The sequence below is a fragment of the Engystomops pustulosus genome, chromosome 5, assembly GCF_040894005.1.
Source record: "Engystomops pustulosus chromosome 5, aEngPut4.maternal, whole genome shotgun sequence".
Lineage (NCBI taxonomy): Eukaryota > Metazoa > Chordata > Amphibia > Anura > Leptodactylidae > Engystomops > Engystomops pustulosus.
The window spans coordinates 162,857,855-162,882,121 of NC_092415.1; the positions used below are offsets into that span (position 1 = coordinate 162,857,855).

General features: G+C 37.3%; 1 protein-coding gene across 2 annotated transcripts in view; it reads left to right on the forward strand.

The window, feature by feature from the left end:
- ZNF385D (zinc finger protein 385D) overlaps positions 1-5,671 on the forward strand; it is a 215,337-nt gene extending 209,666 nt beyond the window's left edge. For both annotated transcript variants that reach the window (XM_072153637.1, XM_072153638.1), the window contains one exon: positions 917-5,671. In XM_072153637.1, the coding sequence (XP_072009738.1) occupies positions 917-1,150 (234 nt within the window). In that variant the 3' untranslated portion in view covers positions 1,151-5,671. The remainder of the gene's footprint in view (positions 1-916) is intronic.
- Positions 5,672-24,267: the final 18,596 nt, after the last annotated feature.

The following is a 24,267-nucleotide window of genomic DNA, read 5'->3' on the forward strand; positions in this document are numbered from 1 at the left end:
CACCTCCTAAATTGTTCATTAATCTTAGAGAACATAAGAAATTCATCAAAGTCTTATTCAGCCTCTGTGTTATGGGTAAGGAACTAGATTTGTCGATAGAAGTCTGATATTATTTAGCAACAACCAACAACTTTGTGATCAGAGTGAATTAATAATAACATTGTGTACTGCAGTGTAATGTATAATTCGATAGAGCAGAATGAAAATACAGGATGTGCCTAAAGGGCTCAAAGTAAAGGTTTTGCTATACTTATCTCTTCATGCCAGCTCCTCAGATGATGTGCAATAATCCCTTTAACTTTAGCATTGTGGTGCATACTGCAAACATTCCTACTGCTCTTCGATGGGAAATATGGGTCTACCACACTGAGACAACCTAATTTAATTACTTTGCACCACACTAACGATAATGGGGCACATATACGAAGGGCCATGCGGCAGTTTTCTATCAGACTTTGCATGTTCTTTTAGGTTTAAACGGCTTGCACAGGTATTTAAGAAGTGCTTGCGCCACATTTGTGTTGCACGTGACCGTTTTATGGCGTTGCTGCACTATGCTTCATGCAACACAAATTGCAACAAAAATGCAACACGCTAGTTTATATGAAGAACGTGCGCCAGAAGTCCTGAATGTGGCACATTCTGCACATAGTGCAGTTTGCACTGTTTTTAGTAAATGTGGACCTCTCTTCATTCCAACATGCTTTTTTTTTCCAAGATTTCACAATCCTGATGTCTATATCTAATAAATGTAAAAATAGATTTTGACTGGCAAGGAATAAATGCATCCAGCCTCATAATCAGATATCTATCTGTTATTGAAACTTTATTAAAGACATGTGATTTAATATTATACTTTTATTACATCATCTATGCATAGAAAACTAATTAACTCAATCTTTTATTTCCCCCACAGATAAAAGTAGCCTTTTCTAAACAACGTCTAAAGCCATTAACGACACGGATATTACCAAATCCTCTGGCAGCCGCAGCAGCAGCTGCTGCAGTTGCTGTCAACTCACCCTTCAATCTTCGTAGTACGCCAGCAGCTACGCTATTTCAGACTTCAGCACTTCCTTCAGCACTTCTGAGGCCAGCTCCAGGACCAATACGGACCACCCACGCACCTGTTTTGTTTGCTCCTTATTGAACTTTGAGCAGGGATAGTTGTACTGCAATAATTTTTTTTCTGAAACAAAATAAAAAAAATTAAAAAAAAAACAGAACAAAAGAACTATGCAGTGTTTCTTTTTAGTTTGGAAGAATAAACATAAGCCAGACATTTTCTTAGCCAAAACTGCTGGAGTCAAGCAAGAGAGGTCATATTTTCGTAATTGAAAAAATCACTTATTGTAAAGTTATTTTATTGTATAATTATATTTGTTAAAAGAAAGCACTTATGACTGGTTCCACATGGGATGATATTATCGGCTCGTGTTCCACTGGACAAAAGTTTAGGGCTGTGTTCACACATAGTTTGCCATGCAACCATCAATGTTTTTGCATTGCCTTCACTTGGATTGTATAGGTAAAACCAGTGTTTTTCCTGTAAAAACCACACAGTGAATAAATGCATTTCAAAATTGTGGCAATTCATGGAAAATGTTGTGCCAATACAGTGGACCCAGTTTATAAATTTAATGGTAACACATACTAGAGAGATTTTGAAGTCAAGCAGAAGTTTCAGTGTTTGTACATGTTGGCAAAGCTTATGTTCTTTAATCACCCTCTTTTTCCTTTCTGGCTTCTTCAGACAATTACAAGAATGGGATCTTTATCTGTAAAAATCTTAAGATGTTTATAAGTCAAGACACATAAATTGTCAATAATTGCTGCTCCGTTACAATGTCTTAGTATAGCAAGGATTACTAAGAGCCCCATCATTTTAGATGTTTTTATACTACTGTATATAATAAAACTCCAGCATTTTAGAGAATTAATCCCAACCCTGTATATAACCTGCAAATGTACGATATATTATACAAAACATCACTGTGTATAAGGTCTTTATTTAGATGCACCTTTTATGGGGGTTGCTTTGTCATGTCATGCATCCAATTCAATAAGTAACCAAAAATATAGCTTAAATGGGTTAGCCACTATTACAAGTCTTTACCAAGATAAGTTCAATACCCTTATAGGGTCTACAATATACAAGATAACCTAGTGAAGTTTCTGTAAAGGTACCAGCGAACTTCCTTTCACATCCTTTGTCCTGCTACCTTGTGGCAGATGGAGGCGAGCATGCAGGTATTACCTCCTATGAAACCCCTCCCAGAGGTTAGAGAGGCGTGGCCACGGTATCCGCACACTAATCTAACCACTGTTAGGGAGTGGGTGCAGACAGTAATGACATCCATATGCTGGAAGTCAGCAGGGCATAGGATATTACAGGAAGTCTCCTAATGGCTTTACAGTTAACTTTACCAAAGTAATTATAAGATGGCTGACCCTATTAGGACCTTGTACCCTGGTAATGTTTTGTAAAAAAGACCAACCCTTTTAAGAGTTTGTGTTGCCCTCACATTTCAAAATTTAAAGCGAGTAACAGAACCTTCTGAAAGTGAAGATTTAAAAAACACATGCTTATTTATATTTCAATATACCAAGTATTAGGTTGGTAATAGACAAATGAATCTAAAACATCATATACATATTAAGTTACATTTATACTTAAAGTAATCTCACATAACTGCAGAGAAATTGGAGTACATATAATGCACCTTTTAGAGGGTTTTTTTCCCCTTAGTTTTGTTTTCTTTATAATCACTAACAACATTTGAAAACTGGATATCACATAAAAGGCTGGGACCAGGCAAAAAGAGTCACCATGCTAGATAAAGAGGTAAAGAAGTTTCTTTTTAGAGTCTGTAGAATAGCTCTGTTCCAGGAGGAGGAGAGCTGTCTTTCAAGTTCCACATACTGACGGTAAAATCTACCCAGTCTGTCCATATCCAACTCATTTACTGGCTTTGCAACATGATGTATATAAGCCAGACCATAGCCATCTTCAAAATCAGTCATGGGTGTACCACGATGGTTCACTGTCTTTTTAGTTTAGTAGGACATGTCAATGTATTTGTATCTTATGTGTTGCTAACCAGTCATTGTGCTGTCAACTGCATCCATTTAAGTGTTTTCTGATATCATATTGAATTAAGGCCTATTTTGTTAACATTTTAAAAAAATTAAATGTATTGGCATGTAGAAGCAGTGTGCAGATATTAAGTGAAATTTGGTGAAAGGGTTAAACCATGATATTTTATTGATAGGCTATTTATTCCCTATAAAAACCCAATCAGTGGGGGCTTAAACCCAACAATTCCCCCACCTATAATAGAAGGTTTAGTGCACTTTCTAATGGCTGAGCACTGTTACTGTAGCCTTCCGTTATGGTGCACAGAACCATCTGCTTTGAGCTCCATGATCTGGGATTTGATGTACATGTCATGCAAAAATTACTAGAAACTGGTAATCTAAAGCCACACATTTCACAATATGTTGAACCAAGAAGTTAAAAACAAAGAAACAAAAAACAGCATTTAGACCAAACATTTCCGGTACATTTTCTTTACAGTGTTAATCTTCGGTTCCCCAAATTTAAATAATCACTGTTAAAAGAAAGGTTTTCAAGGAAGGCTTTAGCCTTGTTGTATAATGGAGCTTGGGAATGCGAGCTAGCTGTTACATAGGGAACTAGAAGAAACCATTAGAACAAGCTAAAGAAAAAAATGTTATGTACAACACTGTGACTAGAACCCTTCTCAATATTCAAATATGACAGTATTTTCAAATATTTCCATTTTACATAAAACTCTATTTTGTTCTTGTTTTAAAAATCATCATGCTCATATTCAAGAACCTAATATTATTATAGATACAGCACATACCGTAATGAAAATGCAATTTAAAGGAGAATTTTTTGTTAAAAAATAAATATGTTTTATGGATTTTTGATAATGGATGACATACAGTAAGTAATGTATTATATGTGCCATAAATGTAAGGGTTAATGTAAAAATAATATATGTGTGTAATTGTTCTCTGTAATAATGCACAGGCCTATTTCTGCTGCTCAGATTTCCTTGATAAAAAATTCTTATGTTATGGGACTTAAGGAAAGTTGTTGAATTGATTTTCCATAGTAGGAGTTAATCAGCTCTCTGTTACTGTATTTTTCAGTGTGGGTTTCTAATTTCAAGTTTTTGATGCAGTTTTTACATCAAAGAACTGGAGTGAACTGTAAAGGAAGAAAACATATTGTACAAAGCAGTGGTACCCAACCTTTATATAATCAGGGATATCATGCCCATTTTTCCCAGGACTCAGGACAAAAAATAGCAAGCCCTGCTTTCAGCCTGTGTCAGCCCTGAGCCCTGCCCAATTTAATGCACCCTTTCCCCAAATACCCACATTATAATGCTCCTTTATCTGTAACTGCCCTTTATAATGCCAAATCCTTCAGCCCATTTAATATTCCTCCTTTCTAAAACCCCATTCTAATGCTCCCTTTTCTGTTGCCCCCTCTTATTTCCTGTAGTCCCCTCCTTATAGTTGCCACCTTTTCTATAGCCCCTTCCTTATAGTGTCCACTTTTGTAGACTATTTCTTATTGTTCCCCCTTTTCTGTAGCCCATTCCTTATAGTTGCCACCTTTTCTGTAGCCCCTGCATTATATAGCCCCCTTTTTTAGCCTCCTCTTGAAAATGTCTCTTTTTTAAAACCCATTTTTAATGTGCCCCCTTTCCTGTAGGCCCTACTAATAGTATTTACTTCCTGTAGCCTTCTGCTTATAGTGTCTCCTCTTCTGTAGCCCTTTCATTATAATGCCCTCTTGTCTATACTTCCCTCTTAATAATACTTCTTTTATGCAGCCCCCACCTTAAAGTGCCCTCTTTTCTTTAGTCTCCTCATTATAGTGTCCTTTTTTTAGACCATTTTTGTTGCCTTTTCTGTAGCCCCTCCTTACAGTTGCCACCTTTTTTATAGCCCCTGCCTTATTGTGCCCCCTTTTTGTAGACCTTACGTAAAAGTACCCTTTTTCTTTAGCTTCCTGCTTATAATGTCCTCTTTTCTGAATCCCTTTCCTTATAATGCCCTCTTTTCTGTACTCCCCTCTTAATAATGCTCCCTTTTTGGGATTGGGCTGCAAAGAATGGGTTATTATAAGGTGGGGGCTTAAGAAAAAGGACCATTACATAACTGAAACTAGAGTATTATAAAATAAGCCTTCCACTTAAATTGACCCCTGTCTGTAGCCCCTGATGTATGCCCCTCCATGCAGCCCACCACTGACTATTTCTTCTTTTAACTGTGAATAAAAACTAACAATCATGGCCGGGTGGTTAGGGGCCAACTTTATAAAGAAAAAATATTTAGTCAATCTTTAAATCCACTCTTGATTTAACAAACAAATTGCATAAAAAAGTGAAAACATTAATATGCGGGAGTGGTGCAATGTAATTGTCTATAGGGATATGTGTAAATGAAAATGCATTCCATGTGTAAAGAAATTCCTGTTATTTCAACATTTACAGTTTTCTTTTGCTGTTTAAAAATGTTACTTTTCAATTTTCAATCTATATTCGTCTAAAAAATGTTTGTTTTCTAACAAGAGGATACAAAGAGATAATTTATTGTAATAGAATAAAATATACAAGTAAAAAATCAATTATTATGTGTGTATTAATAAACCATGAAAAGCAAATATGGCACAAAAAAAACAAAACAAAGCAAAAATGTTGCAAAAAAAAACGCCAGCAAGAAAGACTTTAATGGTTGATATATAGGCCTCATTGTATTTTCTGTCCACTGTCTGGAGGTAGCCCCCCCCTTTAAGTTGTTGAGGCTGAACTACAATTCCAAACACATGCCCGGCCCAATTGTGATGTTCTTTAAGAAAGTAAATTATAATGGGGGGAGTCGTTATTTTTGGTACTAGTTGTTATCTCGATTTTCGCTGTGTTTTGCAGTGGGATTTTATATTGCGGCGCATAACCTTAATGTATTTAGTGCACTGCAAGAAGAACAAATGAGTGCCAGAAATGTCATACCACATTCACGAAGGGATTCAGAAGTTGGTAGACTTGCTTTTTCTTAGTCTAATTTTGCACCAAAAATTGTCAAGAAGTGAAGAAATAGTGAGTCATCTAAGTCAAATATCACTACAACACTGTTGTTACTAATACTTCCCATTTGATAAACCTCATAAGTGCATTTTTAACTAGTCTGGTTTAACTAGTACCGTAATTAGTTCTTTTTTCTTTATTATATTAGTGTGTTTTGTAACGCATTACTATATTTAAAACTTAACTTGACTATGATTATATATTAATGGGTTTATAGTAATATAATCTATTAAATGTATCTATTATATTTATAGTCCAGTAGCCTAGGCACTTATTTGATCATTTGTATCATTTCACATTTTTAGTGAGACATTAAACAACACCTTCAACAGAATCTTCCAAATTAAATTAGCTCAACTTTGTTTCATGTTTAGTTCCTAGGTTGTTGGTACAATTGCAGGGCCACATGTTAAGATTTGCTTGATGATCATAATTGAGATTACATATGTTTTTCACCATAATTTAGTTGTTGGGAGCATAAAGGTAATTTCCTGTTTGAGATAACAAACACTTTGGTTTCACTCATAAAACTGTTGAATTACAGAAACAGGAAGGTGGAGGTCTACCTTACATAGTGATCACATTTACTGTATTAGTCCTATAGGCGTGGTTTTTGGCAAGCTCAGCGATTTACATCATGAAACAACAAATTAATCAACAGCAACTTTTCACATTAACATATGTTTTTGCTCTTTTGAAGTAAAAAACAAAATAGAACATTAAAAGAATATATAAGTGAAGGTCTTTCCCTAGAGTCATGTGGGACACATTTGTGGTGCAGACACTTCTTACCTGTGCAAGCAATTTCCTCTGAAAGAAAGTGCAAAGTCCGACATAATAGTGGCACAAAGCCCTTAGTAAATGTGCCCCAATGTGTGTTTGGCCATGCATGTGGGGTAATAGACTGGCCCAGTTAGACTGCAGGCAAAGGGAAAATGGAAATCCCGACACTGGTTTGGATTACAAGTATAGATTTAATCCATGGTGAAAAGTAAAAAAATATTTTATTGAATCGTCTGTTTTAAAAAATACAAATCCATCATGATAATTTTGTAATTTTAAACTGATAATTCAATCAAATATTTTTTTTTACTTTTTACCGTGAATTAAATCTATACTTGGCATACAAGTCCATGCCGGGATCTCCATTTTCCCTTTGCCTAGAAGTAAATTATACTTTGAAACAACACCATTGAAATATTTAGAAAATATTACAAGCTAACTAAAAAAACTAAAGCTCCTGAATTTTATTTCTCTAAATTGAGCACTAAAGCTTAAAGGTGATTAAAAAAACATTGATTAGTATTCACTTCTAGTTAAGGTTGACTAGATTTACCCATAAACATTAATTTATGACAAATTTCTAGAGAGCTTCCTCCATCACATCAAGAAATATTTCTCCAGAGTCGTTGTAACTATGCAATCTAGTACTTCATTCAGAGACATTGTAGTTGGTGGAAAATGACAATTCCAATAACAATTCATTTTTGGGATCCAATTTCTTCTCATGGTGTTAAAAATGTGAAAAAATAAATGTGAATTAGCAAATAATTAGCAAGAGGCACTGGAGAGCATTTCACACATCATCAAACACAAGATACAAGTTGACGCAAGTTAACCAGAAGAAGCACAATATTCGTCAAACAGCTTTTGTATCCTGCTGATTGGTGATGTCCTCCCTCCTGTGATGTGTTGTGAATATTAAGAATAAAGGGATGTTTTTATGAATACAATACAATTTAAAATTAAATCAAAATATGGCCTTGTCAAACCAAGCCTTTGTCTACTAAAAGTCTCATTGTAAGAATATAGATGTTTTCATGTCAGCTGAAGGCCTGACAAAAGCCTGTAAGATGCTATGTCTGAATGCCTACAGTATAAGGCATAGACCAAAGCCATTGGAAATGTTTGTTAATTTTTCAATCTTATTATTAAATAATAATTAATTAATTAATAAAGTAAGTGGTGGAGAAAAGAAAGAGGGGGATCTTACATTTATTACCAATCATGGGAAAAGATGATAAATGTTTGGCGTTGACCATTCTCTTTAAAGGACATTATATCTACCTGCACATGTTTTCTTAATACTGTACGCTGTTTGAGAATACAGTATATTCTATATTCTGTATTCAGGCTATACTAAAGAAAAAGAATACAAAAAAGAGTGGCAAACAAGAGGACGACGCCTCATGTATTATTGTAGACTAGGTAAAGAAAAAAACAAATGCCAAGGAGATATGTGTTAGAGAGGGGGGGGGGGCGGTATAACAACCCCCCCTAAAAATATGCTTACCTTGGTTGGCTTAGTATAAGCATATATCATCTCAAGTGATTATCAGCTGCCCATCTGCTTTCCGGCGTCATCCCTTGATGGAGATAAAAAAACAGTATTGCGAGACACAGAAGGAGGTTAGAAACCGAGAAAAGAGCTGGTATGGCACTGAAAAAAGATGATCCTCAAGTAAAGTTTAAATATTTTATTTTTCCATAAGAGGAAACGAGTTTTGGGTGAAAGCATGCCACACCCCCCTTTTGCAGGTCACGCCCCTTTCATTGAGCTAGTCGGAGGTGAGATAGAAAACTGTCTAAAACCCTTTATAGATGTGGTGCAGACTCGTTTTTAGTACAAACTACAACAGAATTCTATCGTAGACAGATTAATAAATCTCCCACTATGATTTTTTCTTGGTGTATGCTTTTTTTCCACCAATTGGCTATTCAGTGTTCTTGTTTGAGGATCATTTTAGACCACTAATAGTGGTGAAAAAAACAAAAAAGAAGTAGTCCAAAAGTTTCTGTGTTGTACAGTCAACATGAAATACGCAAATCTGAAATTAAAAAATGATTTCTCGCCTCATTGAGCAGCTGTATATTTATGTAGTTTATGATCCCATCTCTTCTAGCTGTAGGCTAAATATTTATATTATTTTCCATTTCTATTTTTATGTGGGTTAACTTTTCAGATGTCAAAATTATCTAGAATATGATGTTTATCCAGAATGTCAGCCAATTTTCTCTCATCACTTTCTCCGATATTCTTCTGTTTTGAAGATACTTTTCATCAACATTGTTGGTTGCTATGGCTTAGTGCTAATGTATTTTTTTCTATATTTAATTACAAATAATAAAGCAATTGACCACTTTTTGAGGGTAATTAAGCAATATAATTAAATGAAAGTTTGTAATCATTGCAAATACATACTGTAGCCTCTCAAATAACAACACTCTTATTCAAAATAAATCTGAAGTATTGGCGTGCCTCTATCTACCCTGCATAAATGACAACATAATTAAAACTGCATTTCTGTCTTGGCCGGAGCAATTTCCCTCAAGCACATGCTTAACTTTCTATATTCTTTTAAGGAGCTCTTTGTTTAAGTTAATTTACTTAGCTAAATGATTCTGGCATACGGTAGACTTTATTGCGAAGAAATATGCATCTTAAGGTCATGTCAATCCAGGGCTATGAAAAGAAATTCTACATAATTGATTTTGTTTATTAAAATGTTGACAATTTCTCAGTTGCACATAAGAGGTAAGGATATGTACAAAAGATCCTTTAAAAGAATGATTTTCTATTTTAAGATGTCCTTGTTTTTAAGTTGATACTTGTATTGTAAATTAAAATAAACACGTGTTAGTTATATGTAACTATATAAGGCTCCAAACTCTTAAATGGCTACTGCTCTTACATTTTTCCTTTCTTCAGCCAGTGCCTAGTATCAGAGGTTTTTGAATACTCTTCCTGATGGTAAGGGGGCTACCTTATAAGGTAGCAGTATAGGCATGGTCTCTTGTTGTCCCATCCTGGAAAACTTATTTGCATATTTCCCAGCATCCCCTCCTGGAATATCAATGGCTACAAGTCTTCACACACCTGCAAGGTGACCTTTATTGGCAAAGTCTTTGTAAGGAGAACTCTTACTCTGCACTGATACTCAAAAGCTAAACCAGTTCCCTACACTGTATTGAAGAGAAGCATTTACATTGAAACAGCACTTCTGGGATTGATAAACTGGTTTGGCTTTAATCCTACATCATGTCATCAGTTTTCCTGAAAGTCATGTGTGATGGTAAGGGGGCTGCATTACAAGGTAGCCAAAAAGGTATGGTTTTCTTTGAAAACTTATCTGAATATTTTTCAAAATGCCCTATTGCATCATCAATGGCTTATAAGTCTCCACACACCTGCAAGATGACCTTAATTGGCAAAGTCTTCGTTTGGAGAACTCTTACTCCCTTTCTCCACCACTCATTACCTGAAGAGGGTACCTTTAAATTCTATGTATAAGAATGAGTATATCGTGAACCTGTCAGCAGCGCAACCACAACCAGATTTGGCGCAAGCTGTCAGACTGGATAAGTGGAGGCAAGCGAACCCTTCGACGTCCCTACAGCAATTACTGTTAAACCGCAATAATGAGGACGAACCTTCTCTCAGCAACCTAACTAATGGAGCCTGAGTGACACAGAGAACTTACTTAGTCTGGCAGGTGCTTAATGGTGGAGCAGACAGGTAATGGGATATCAGAGACAGACCAGTGTTCACACTAGAACACAGAAAAGTGACAGGCCAAAAACAAACAAGTGGGGTCACACCAGGAGATACACAACACTGAGGGACTGAAACAGACAAACAAGCAGAGTCGGACAGAACCAAGTCATAACAAAAGTTGCGCAAAGGTACAAAATAAAAAAACATTAGATTGGTCGATAATCAAACATGGCGGAAGTTGGACACACAGAATAGCAAAGGTAGCAAAAGCAAAAGCAAAGGCATGGAGTAGAACTGCAATAACCAGTAGCCTCAGAAGGAACTGAGCAGACTATAAAGGGAGTAGTGGACACCGCCTCCAGCACTGACTGGTTCAGCCATCCATCACTCAAGCCACAGCTGCAGATAACACTCCCTTAAACTCATACCCAGCATTCCCTGGAAAGGAAAGATTCTGAAAGGGAGCTGTCAATCACAGGCAGGTCTGGGTGTGGTTTTCAATCACAGAAGCCCGAAAACTGATCCCATTCACAGCAATGTGCGAGTTCTGACAGTGTGTTTGTTTTTAGTTCATTTGGCAAATACATGGTTTGCATTCTTGACATCCTCTACTTGACTGCTGCACATCCTGACAAACTTTGCTGACCTGTACCCATGCACCGTCTGACAACAATACCTACTTGCTCCTTTGGTCAAGCAAAATATTGTCTTAAGCTTTACTATACTAAAAACTGGAGTTTCATACCCCTAGGATTTTATTTTGTTTCAAAAGAGCTGCAGTTGAGCTGCATCTGCAGCATAATACGTGGGAAGCAGGTATATCAATTCCTCTTTAGTTGGTTTCAGACATGCTGCTATAACATACACTGTGTTTCCCTTAAACTTTGATAGCTAGAGGCCAAAGAGAGGTGACAACCCTAACAGGTTAATGGATGATACACTGGCAGGTACTGCAGCTATAATAATGAAGATGGAACATAGAGGCACAGGTTTCCAGATAATAAGGGACACAAACAACACAGTCTAAAAAAGGAAATCCAACATAGTCACTCAGAGACCATGTAGGTGTAAGGATATTGTTGGTTTGGCTCTGGTTTACGGGAGTCAAACACAAAGCCTGCAACATATCACCCTGCCCCTATGCTGCACTATTCAGAAGAGCAGCATAGGGGCATGTTACTCTGATACTCACCTTTCCCAGCTACCCCTTCTTCTTTAGTCCTGTGTGTGGTGTCTGTGCACACAGGCTCTGAAGCCAGCAGATGTGATGATGTCATCACCACGTTTGATAGCTTCGGAGCCAAAGTGTACAGCCTTTGTACACAGGAGTCAGGAAAAAGACTGTAGTTTCAGAAGAGTGGGGAAAGGTGAGTGAATGTTTTTGTTTTTCCCTATTGGCGAAAAACAAGTGGATGCTGTGGGAGGCATTGTGGTAGCTTTGGGGGGGGGGGGGAGCTGAAAAAGGGGGGGCACTATAGTTGCTATTGTGGGCACTCTAGCTCATGTGGATGGAAATGCCTATTGGCTACTGTTTAGGGGTACTTATTTGCCATGGTGGTGGCAAGTCATGATATTTCAAAAGTTTGGGTCCAAAAGCCCTACTTTGTCTAAAACTGTCCCTGCCTGTAGTACAACTTATGGAAACTTCTGTGATTGGATTGTTATGTGATATTAGTGGTTCTGCTTTCTAATAAACAGCATATTAAATAAAATATTTAAACATTAAATATTGTATTCTATTAGTGAAATAAGAGTTCTTAATCCATTCAAACCAATTTGCTGAGACATTGGAGGAAATTTATCTATTCTCTTTCTAGTTTTCTAGTTGTGTAGTTCCTTTTTTGTCTAGTTTCTTAGTCTTTTTTGTCTTAGGTGAATTCTCCTTATGTTAAATTGTACCTGTACCTGATAGTCTAACATTGCTCCCTGGTGTGGAGTATGTAGCTTAAAAAAAAAGCATTTGCACATTTTTGCACAAAAAAGTCTCACAGTTGGCTGTCCGATAAGTTTCCCCCTTTCTTTATATAATGCTTTTGGTTATATTGTCTGCATAATGCAGTCAAGTAATGTTTTCTGTTTAAAAATAAGAATGTCTTTCCAAAAAAAAAAAAGAATTGCAATCAGTAGATTTGTCTATTCATCAAAATTAGCTATTTGCTGTCTTTTGATGTTTCTAAATAAAGTATTTTAGTTCCAAAATGTTTTTGTACTGCATTTTTACTTTGCTGTCTAAAAAGGAACTTAATGGGGGTGAAGGTTGACAGGTCAGTGCTGTCTAGTATTTGCACCTTTTTGGCGAACACATCTAACTTCATTCTAAACAGCTGGATTTCTTAGATAAACACAACTAATCCATTGAAAAACAGTACCACGAGTTGTGATGCAAATGTGGAGAAGTCGCAAAAAAGTGGCCAAAAATACTGCACAAAAATCTATGACTTTTTTGTTCTAACATTTAAAAGAAAGGTAGTGATAATTCTCCCACCCTTGTGTCTTGCAATAGTGTAGACATATTGCTTTCTTAGCATTTTATTTAGCTTGCCAATATCTATCATGGTTATTGTGAAAGCCCATTACCTTCATGACAAGTATCATGTTAAAAGTAAACTGATTTATATAACTCAATGAGAGCATCAATCATTGGTGATATTTGACTGAAAAGCAAGGAGCAGACCTCAAACAAAAAACAGCAATTCATAATAAAAGTGCTCATCCAAGCAGAATTCCTAAGGATTATTTTGGAGAATAAAGGCTAAATTTGCCAAGAATTAAACTAAATGTTAACTGGTTTATATCACTCTAATTAATGCAAATTGTTATTAAGTTTTATTAAGTATATTGTAATGTGTTTTTGGTCCCATTCAAATTTTTCTGTAAATGCGATAAGTGTACATTCCATTTCGGTAAAACAAAAATAGATGAAATTCATTGACTAGCTTATTGTACAAATGCCCTATGTTAAGGAAACAAAAAAACTTATTGTGTAAAAGTCATTGAAGCTCTTAACCCTATTGCCTTTTCATTTTCAAGATCAACAAGTAGGTAAGTTGGGATAAGAAGTATGGCTGCAGACAGTTTAGCTGACTGAGAGAGAAGGTGGTTCAATGTCCCAAATAGACAATGCACAATAAAAACTACATGTTGAGAAGTGTAGTTATAAAGTTATGATTTGATTTGAAACCAGCTGGTGTAGCTACTGAGGGCACAAATTTGGTTGATCTTGTCCTGCTGTAAGGTTCTCCTGTCCTCTCGTCCAGATGTTGTGCAAGTACAGAATAGTCACCATGCGAAGTCCAACTAATTGAACCCATCCCATTTAACCACAAAACGTTATAACTATGCTTTTGAACACATGTCAGATAAATGATGATTCACCTGCTAGAGTCGGTTGTAAAAGAGGTGTAAAATGACCTGTCAGGAACTCTTAAAAATACAGCTTTTTCAGGAGCAGCTACATTTCAATATTTGTTTTCTATTAATACAGCCAGTAGGAGGCTCCTAGGAGGATAATTCTGCAGAACTATAATTAACATACATTCCAAAAGTCAATTAGCTGAAGCAGAATAATGATTATAAAAGTTTGGACCTTCCAATATTCCTAATATTCCTATTCTGAGTTTGTGGTAGGGGGGGAGTAAGCCTGAGATGATAAAATGAAAAGATAAATTAAAGGAATGTAAGGGTGGAAGGGAATATGACATAAAATTAACTGTTCCTGGAGTAGAGGGTTAAAAAAGGATCAGATTATAAGAATTAACCCCTTAAGGATGCCGCCATTTTGTAGCTTAAGGCTCAGCCCCACATTTTGTATTCTGACTTCCGCTGCTTTTTATGGTTATAACTTTTGAACACTGTTACTTATCAAAGCGTTTATGAGATAGTTGCGTTTTCAGGCAGATAGATTTACCATGTAAATAAGTTGCTGAATAACGTTTCCCATATGTCTACTTTACATTTTCATAATTTTTTAAATGTCTGGATAATCTGATGTTGCGCGGCTTAAAATCGAATATTGCTTTTCTGTATTTTCTGAATTGGCTATTTTGGGGGTAAATGCTGTTTTGAATCAAAATTTACATATTTAACATTAAAAAACCCCTATATAATCAACCCATTTTAAATATGCACCCCTCAAACTATTAGAAACAGTTTGTAGGAAGATTGTTAACCCCTTGAGATCTTCATAGTAATTAAATCAAAATGGAGGTGAAATTTATAATGGTCAAATTTTGTCAGTTATACTTTCATCTAGCCCAAAAAATTTACACATTTCTAAAAGATAAAAGGATAAAACCCATATTAAAATTTGTTATGCAATTTCTCTCGAGTACAGAGACCCCCCACATTGTTTTATGGGGGCACAGCAAGACACAGAAGGGAAGGAGTGAATTGCAGCTGCCAGGATTTTAGTTTTCTCATTGGCTCCTTTTGTAGGCTATAAAATTTTAGCTTTTCTATTATTGGGGCCATGTGATGGCATTTTTTTGCGGGATGAAATGCTTTTTCTAGTGTTAACATTTTGGGGTAGGTTGAAAAGACAAAGGAAACCCAATATTGTGCTATTAAAACAATAGCAAGACCGCACACAGCTTTAATGACCAGAAAATTTCAGGAAACCTAAAGGCATTATGTGGGATTAAAGCCAAACCAGTATATCTATTCCAAAAGGAACAGTTTCCCAACTGCAGACAGCACTGTTTTGATGTAGTTGTATCTCTTCGGTACAATGTAGGGAACTGGTTTGGCTGAATGTAAAGCTTTAAACTAGGATCAGGTTGCTAATTTTTGAGCAACTATTTCCTAGTAATCATTTCCAATACCAGGAAGGAAGTCGGCTAAAGTGAAAAGTGGAGTAGCAAAAGTAGCAAATGTATGTGCAAATCAGCATTAAGACAATTGTGATACATTTGTATGCCAGAAAAATGGCATAACTACAGTTATGTAAAATTCCCCAATATGTGGTACAAAGAATGGGTAGCTTTGCAAATTTAAAAATTAGGCTCATAAAACTACCAAATAAGACAATATACATATGACATCTCCAGCAAAGATCTAATGTTTATACATAGATTTTGGTAGCATCTATAAAGTTGCTTTTGGTGTTCCTTCCGATGGTTGACACCTTGGCCAGCATTTACTAAAATCAGTGCAAACATCTAATAAAGTACAAAATCACAAAAACCCTGCACATATTTGGTATCGCTGCATCTGTAACAATCTGTACAATAAATCTGAAACATTATTGGACCTGCTCGGTGAATGTTGTGAAAAAAACAGAAAAACGTACCATTTTTTATCATATCCATTCCCTAAAAAGTGATTTAAAAAGTTATGTGCTCCAAAATGGTACCACTGTAAAGTACAATGCGACATGCATAAGATAAGCCCTTAGCTTTTTCAGCTGAAAAATACTAAAGTTATGCCTCCGAATAGATGACAGTACAAAAATAAATGAGATCTATACTTTTTCTTCAGTAAAATTTTAAAAATATATGAAAAACTATATAAATAAAGTATCAGCGAAATCGTCGTTTGTTTTAAGGGTTAACAAACTTCATAAAAGTTGTTTTATGGGGTTTTTGTATTATTTAAGCCCCTCAAAGTTACTTGAAAGCTGAGCACGTCCCTCTAAAGTATGATTTTGTGCTTTTTAGAAAAAAATGAATACCATATATACTTGTGTATAAGCCGAGTTTTTGGGGAAAAATGTGCTGAAAAACATCCCCTCGGCTTATACACGAGTCTATTACAAAAAAAAATACCCAGTTAAAAATAATAAACTTATATATTCACCCTCCGATGTCAGCGCGGCTCCCCGATGTCGGCGCGGCTCCCCGATGTCCCCGATGTCAGCGTGTTCCATCTTCTTTCTTCTCCGCGGCTCCTCTTCTTTCTTCTTGCTTCTGTCATGGACGCGGCCATGTTTTCTTCGTGGTCGCGCATACTATGACGTCAGCAGCAGCCGCGTCATAGTATGCGCCTGCTAGAAGAAAACATGGCTGCATCCGTGACAGAAGCAAGAAGAAAGAAGAGGAGCCGCGGAGAAGAAAGAAGATGGAACACGCTGACATCGGGGACATCGGGGAGCCGCGCCGACATCGGGGAGCCGCGCTGACATCGGAGGCTGAGTATATAAGTTTATTTTTTTAAGGGCTTTGGGGGCAAGCTGTATACTACTAGGGGATTGCTGTATACTACTAGGGGCTGCTGTATACTACTAGCGGCTGCTGTATACTACTAGGGGGCTGGCAGGCTCTATACTACAGGGGCTGCTGTATACTACATGGAGGCTTGCTGGCTGTATACTACTAGGAGCTGCTGTATACTACATGGGGCTGGCAGGCTGTATACTACTAGGGGCTGGCAGGCTGTATACTACTGGGGGGGATTGACCAATGCATTTCCCACCCTCGGCTTATACTCCAGTCAGTAGTTTTTCCCAGTTTTTGGTGGTAAAATTAGGGGTCTTGGCTTATACTCGGATCGGCTTATACTCGAGTATGTACGGTAATCACACCTAAAGTTCTAAGCCACATAACCTTCTACAAAAATGAGTACCAATAAAAAAATTGTCAACATAAAGCAGACATTTGATAAATGTCAGCTATCAAATTATTTTGGTTTTATGGTGAATTTGAAAATGGAGAATTTTTCCATATTTTCACCAAATATCCATTTTTTCTATAAATAAACTAAAAACAAGTCACATAAGTTTTTCAACTAACATGAAGTGCAATATTCACAAAAAAACAATATCAAAATCACCTGGATATGTTAAAGCGATCTAAAGTTATTATCACTGATAGTGACACAGATTTTAAAAAAATTGGCCATGTCAGAAACATGCAAAATGGCCAAGTCATCAAGGAGATAATATCTAATGTAATGTACTGGGAAGCTGAAAAAACATTCAGTATGAAGTGATATTAAAAATAAAACACAATCAAAGATCGTAATCCATAACCAATAAATTTGTTACTGTGCACTTGAGTTCTTTCTTTTTTTGTGATAAGTAACCTCTTAACACATTATTATGTACATTTACATTATATTGCCATTGAGGATGTATGAAGAGGGCTCAAAGGCTTCATAAATGATGGCATAATGCGGCCAACACCGACCTCTGATACCCACAATCGGATGATCCGTTCCCATGTACTCCCATGATCTGTTCCCATGAACCCAGGACCTGTCATTCAGCAGGATAAATAATAATTTGCCAGTTATAGATTCATAGTAAATTCTCAATATACTGTTATACTGTAGTATTGCACTATACTGTATGGTAGGAGTGATAAAATGTAAAAAAAAACTTAAAATTTAAGTCATCCCACTCTCCCTACAACTGATATAAAAACTCATAAACAGATAAAGTCATACGCATGTTACATATTGCCATGTCGAAAAATTTCTGATCTACCGAACGTATAAGAATGGCTATTACTGCGGTAAACCTTGTAATGGAAAATAGCACACAAAATGCTTCTTTTCTACCATTACGCAATGCACAAAAAGTTGAATAATTAAAATTTAATACAGTCACCAAAATGGTAGCAATGAAAGCGTTTTCACATAACACAATGACAACATCTCACAGAGCTCTGTACACACAAGGATGGAAAAGTTATTGGTGTGAGAACAGGGTAAAAAGAAAGATTTTTTGTACAAATCTATTCAGAAATAATAAAACCTATATAAATGTCCTATTCCTGTGAAAATAATAACCCAAAATATAAAGTAAATATGTAATTTGGCGCATACACTGAAAGACTTAAAGAGAACCTGTCCCCAGGAGACCCATTTTTAGCACTCCCCTAGTCCCCACAGAGCATAGTACATACACCAAAGAGTTTTTGTACAAAAAAAAAATCAGTTTTACAGAAAAAAAAGATGTTATACTGTACCTTTCAATGCCATGTGCTCTGTGACTAGGCACTTGTCCCCTGGGAGTGTTTATAGAGGGGCAGTTTCTCCCCCACCCTGGGAAACCGCTCCTCCATGTGGCCTTTTTAAATATATAAAAAAACCACTCATCACTTGGCTTAGTGATGCCCCTGCTCCTCTACAGCCATTCCCAAGTGATGGGAGTTCTTCTTAAAAGACACATGGAGGTGCAGTTTCCCAAGGGTGGGGGGACTGCTCCTCTGTAGCCACTCCGAGGTGACAAGTGCCTAGTCACAGAGCACATGGCATTAAATGGTACAGTATAACATCTTTTTCTGTAAAACCTATATTTTAATAAAAAAACTCTTTGGCAGTGTATGCACTATGCTCTGTGTGACTGGGGGAGTGCTTTAAAATGGGTCTCCTGGTGACAGGTTCCCTTTAAATACTTGGTCCACAAGAAAATGCCACAAATGGATTTTTTACCATTTCATTAGAGTTGGAATTTTTTTTCCAGCTTCTCAGTAACCAGCATGGAATCTGAAACGTTGTCACTAAGAAGTATAATATGTTAGGAAGAAAGAAAGAAAAACTGAAAAAAAAAGTTATGGATTTTTAAAGACGGAGGTAGGCAGGGAAGGTTTAACAGTGATTGATAGAAGAGCTCCACTTACATATCTCTACCTTAATGATTGCCAAATGACTTCAAGGAGAACTCCTTCCATATGCTGCCATTTGTATCCCAAAATTGGTTGGGTATTAGGAAATCTTCATTACATGTGCATATCACTTCCAGACCGCTCTCTGTTTAGACAGAAATGAAAGAGCTTTGTTAAATACAAACAGAAATCTTTGTAATTTGGACTATTAAAAGATCAAATGAGAAGTGGAAAGATGTAATAAATGATCGTCTTTACATTTCATTTTTGGTATTAATTCTGCCTTAGGAAAAAAAAAGCTTGAAATAAGTTCAGTAGATATTTGATACCCATAACATATAAAGCAATGTCAGTAAGATATTTACCAGTGTTTATGGAGAGCCTGTTAATGTTTTCTGAAATCATTCTAAGGCTGGATTCACACTGCTGTTGCCCGCCGAACCATAGCACGACGGGCACACGGCAGCGCGCAGGGAGAGGAGGAGGAAGTGAGCGCTGCTCACCCCTGCCCCTCTTCATAGGGATATTTGGCGCACCGCCATGTCCTATGTTCCATCTTTTCACGGGGTACGGAGCGGTACGGTGCCGCACGTGTGGCACCGGTAGGGGACCGTGCGCCCATTGCCATCTATGGGGGTGTATGTCGGCCATATATATCTCGGCCGTATATACGTCCCCCATGCAGCAGTGTGAATGTAGCCTAAGGTAAAGACAATCAGGATCTTGTAATCCAAGTAATCAGCTGGAAAGTCCTAGCTGGAAATGTGGACTGACTGGGTCACAGAATAGAGGTACGGAGACTATTGGCAATGTCTCAGTACAGAAGGAAGGTATTAAAAGGGTTTTCACAATGAGTAAAACAAAAAAATATGCCTTTTCAATGTTATTTCTCCTAAATGTATAGACTGCAGGGAATACAGATGTAACAATCGATAATGTAACAATCACTCATTGTTTACACAATTCAACAAATGGTATACATGCTAAAATAGTTCTGTGAATTAATAAGTATAATAAAGAGTGATAGCTGCACTCTTATCCTAAAGCTCAGAATAAATTGTCACTGAGGAAGGTGAAGAATGCTCTGAAATGCTCTGGGCTCCATAGGTGTTAAGGAAGCCCGGAGCTCCACAGGCTAATTTGCATAATTTTTAAAGCATTAAAAAACAAAACAAAACAAGGGCATAAGAAGCTTAACCCCTTAACCCTTTCAGGACCTGGCCCTTTTTTGTTTTTTCATTTTCATTTTTTACTCCCCATGATCAAAAATCCATAACTTTTTTATTTTTCCATGTACAGAGCTGTGTGACGGCTTATTTTCTGCGTAACAAATTGCACTTCATAGAGATGGTATTGAATATTCCATGCCGTGTACTAGGAAGCGGGAAAAAAATTCCAAATGCAGTGAAATTGGTAAAAAAATGCATTTGTGCCGTCTCCTTGTGGGCTTGGATCTTACGGATTTCACTGTGCGCCCCAAATGACATGTCTACTTTATTCTACGGGTCTGTGCGATTACGGGGATACCAAATTTATATAGGTTTTATAATGTTTTCATACATTTAAAAAAATTAAAACCTCCTGTACAAAAATTTTTTTTGGGATTTTGCCATCTTCTGGCGCTAATAACTTTTTTTATACTTTGGTATACAGAGCTGTTGGTGGTGTCATTTTTTGCGGATTTTGATGACGTTTACAATGTTATCAATTTTAGGACTGTTCGACTTTGTGATCACTTTTTATAGAATTTTTTAATTTTTTTAAATGACAAAAAAAGTGCCATTTTCGACTTTGGGCGCGATTTTCTGTAACGGGATTAAACGCAGTGAAAAACCGTTATCATATTTTGATAGATCGGGTATTTTCGGACGCGGCGATACCTAATGTGTTTATGATTTTTACTGTTTATTTATATTTATATCAGTTCTAGGGAAAGGGGGGTGATTTGAGTTTTTAGGGTTTTTTATTATAATTTTTTTTTTAACTTTTTTTTATTTTTATTTTTAGTATTTTTTAGACTCCCTAGGGTACTTTAACCCTAGGGCAGTGATGGCGAACCTTTTAGAGACCGAGTGCCCAAACTACAACAAAGACCCGCTTATTTATCGCAAAGTGCCAACACAGAAATTCTATTTGTGATTTATACTCCCTTCTCTGTCACAGTTTTCATTGATACCAGCACCCTGAGGACACCAATAAAGCAGAAAATAGTCCCAGGTAGAGCTGTCACTTTAAAATACCTCTGTGCACAGCAAGTCCTGGGCTGTCTGGGACAGCAGGAAGATACCTGGAGTCATCTCTGGTGATGGCCTGAGTGCCCACAGAAAGAGCTCTGAGTGCCACCTCTGGCACCAGTGCCATAGGTTCGCCATCACTGCCCTAGGGTGTCTGCACGATCCTATCATATACTGCCATACTACAGTATGGCAGTATATTTGTATTTTACTACTCATAAATTACAATGTGCTTACAGCACATTGTAATGCATGGGTTAACCTGAAGTAGCCGCGGGTCTTCGTGAGACCCGAGGTTACCATGGCGACGGATCGCCGCTCCCCGATGACGTCACGGGGAGCGGCGATCCTCGAAAAGATGGCGGCTTTTGAAGCCGGCGGCAGCTTTGCTGCAATATGCACCCGCGTGAGCCCTCTCCATGCACCCGCGGCCGACCCGTGACGTGCTATTACGTCACGGGTCGTGAATGGGTTAAGGACGCAGGGTTTTTCCGCTCATTTCTCTCTCTCCAACTTCAAAAATCCATAACTTTTTCATTTTTACGTGTACAGACATGTGTGAGGGCTTATTTTGTGCGTAACAAATTTTACTTTCTTGTAATGTTATTAATTTTAACATGCCATGTACAGCGAAGCTGAAACAAAATTCCAAATGTGGAAAAACTGAAAAAAAAACGCACATGCGTCACGTTCTTGTGGGCTCAGTTTTTTCGACTTTGACTGTGCACTCAAAATAACACCTCAGCTTTATTCTTTGGTTCGGCGCAATCGCGGTGATACCAAATTTATATAGGTTTTATTGTGTTTTAATACATTTTCAAAAATTAAACGAATGTGTACAAAAAAGAAAAAAAATTTTTGCCATTTTCTGACGCTAATAACTTTTTCATACTTTGGTGCACGGAGATGTGTGAGGTGTCATTTTTTGCGAAATGATACAACGTTTTCACTGTTACCATTTTGCGGTCTGTGCGACATTTTGATCATTTTTTATTTCATTTTTTATGTGATGTAAAAAGGTGTAAAAGTCGCATTTCGGACATTTGGGTGCCATTTCCCACCTCGGAGGTCACCGCTGGCTGTAACCGTTTTTATATTTTGATAGATCGAGCATTTTGCGACGCGGCGATACCTAATATGTTTGTCATTTTTACTGTTTATTATGTTTTATATCCGTTCTAGGGAAAGGGTGGTGATTTGAACTCTTAATATTTTATTAATTTTTTTTATTTTTTAAACTTTTTTTTTCTTTTTTTTTTCACTATTTTTTAGACCATCTAGGGTACATTAACCCTAGATGGTCAGATCGCTTCTTCCATATACTGCAATACTACAGTATTGCAATATATGGCATTTTTGCACACTATACATTACAATGAGCCTGTGTGAATATGCAGAAGCCATGTATCCTCGGGTCAAACGAAGACTCGAGGCTACCATGGCAACCGATCGCCTGCCCCCGATGACGTTCACGCGCCGCCGTCTTTTAAATGCAACGGAGGGGTTAATAGCCGCGATCGGTGCAAGCACCAACCACGGTTATTAGCGGTGGGGGTTTTCTGCAATATGCAAAAACCCCCAACTTTGTATGAAGAGGACTCAGCCCGTGAGCCCTCTTCATACATCCCTTATACCTTTGCTCCATAGAACTACGGCGCAGAGCGTTAAGGGGTTAAACAATAGTGGCTCCTGTCAGAGAGGGCACACACAAATACATCAGTGTGCTTGGTCTTGGTTTACAGTCCTTCATCCTGGTAGATGTCCTTTAAATATAAATTATACCACATCCACATACCTCCTGCTGCCTCAAATCTTGGGTATTACATGAAGACTTTACAACCAAACACTTAACCAATATAGTTTGTCAAGTGGCAAACATTAAAATGTCGGCATCCCAGTTGCAAAAACCCTGCACCCCTGTGTCCCAGCATGATGGCGGTGCATGCTCTATGATGCCTTAAGGTACCAGGCAATCCCGTAATTGTTCTTAAACCCCTCCATACTTCCCTAGGATCACCCACAGATATCTTCTTCTCCAGTTTATCCCTATACTGCTTCTTGCAGTCTTTAATTTTTAACTTGACCTCCTTAGACACCGTATGGAAGTACGCAGCGTCCTTACTACAGAACGTCTGACATCACTTTCTGAATAACTTTCTTAATTCAGAGTTTACCCAGGGATTTTTATTTTGATGTAATTTCACAACTTTCTTGGAGACTATAGATTTTACAAAAATATGTATGTAGTCAGTGACAGTGTCCTAGAAATAAATCCCAATCTGTCTTGTCAAAACAAAACCTCAGTTCCTCGATTGCCCACATACAACCTTAGTGGTGGCCGGATACCGCAACCTAACCGGACTGTACATAGGGCGTAGGTATATGAGGTTATGATCGGAGCGACCCAATGGTGCCATCAGAACCTGTCTAAAGGCATTTAAAACATTTGCGAAAAAGAGGCCTAACATAATTTCACCACGCGTTGGCATCGCTATATATTGCACAAATTTCGGTAATTTGGGGGGGTTACCCGATTAAAATCGCCTGTGATTATAAAGAGAGCCTCTGGGTATCTGTTCTGTAACACACCTAACTCTGCTGATAACAACTCTTTTGCAGTGGCCCCATTCCCTGATGGCGGAATATACACAAGTACCACAATCACCGCCTGAAATTCTCTAAGCAGATAGCCTGGCCTAAGGGCTAGTGCCAACAACTCTAAGTCAGGCAAACATATTTTGCTTCGTACTGTAATATGGTTACTGCGGCACCACTTGGTATTTACATAGATAATCAAACCCCCGCCTTTTTTCTTACCGCTTGAACTAACCCTGTCCGCCCGTACTGCAGCTAAATCTGGTAAGGAT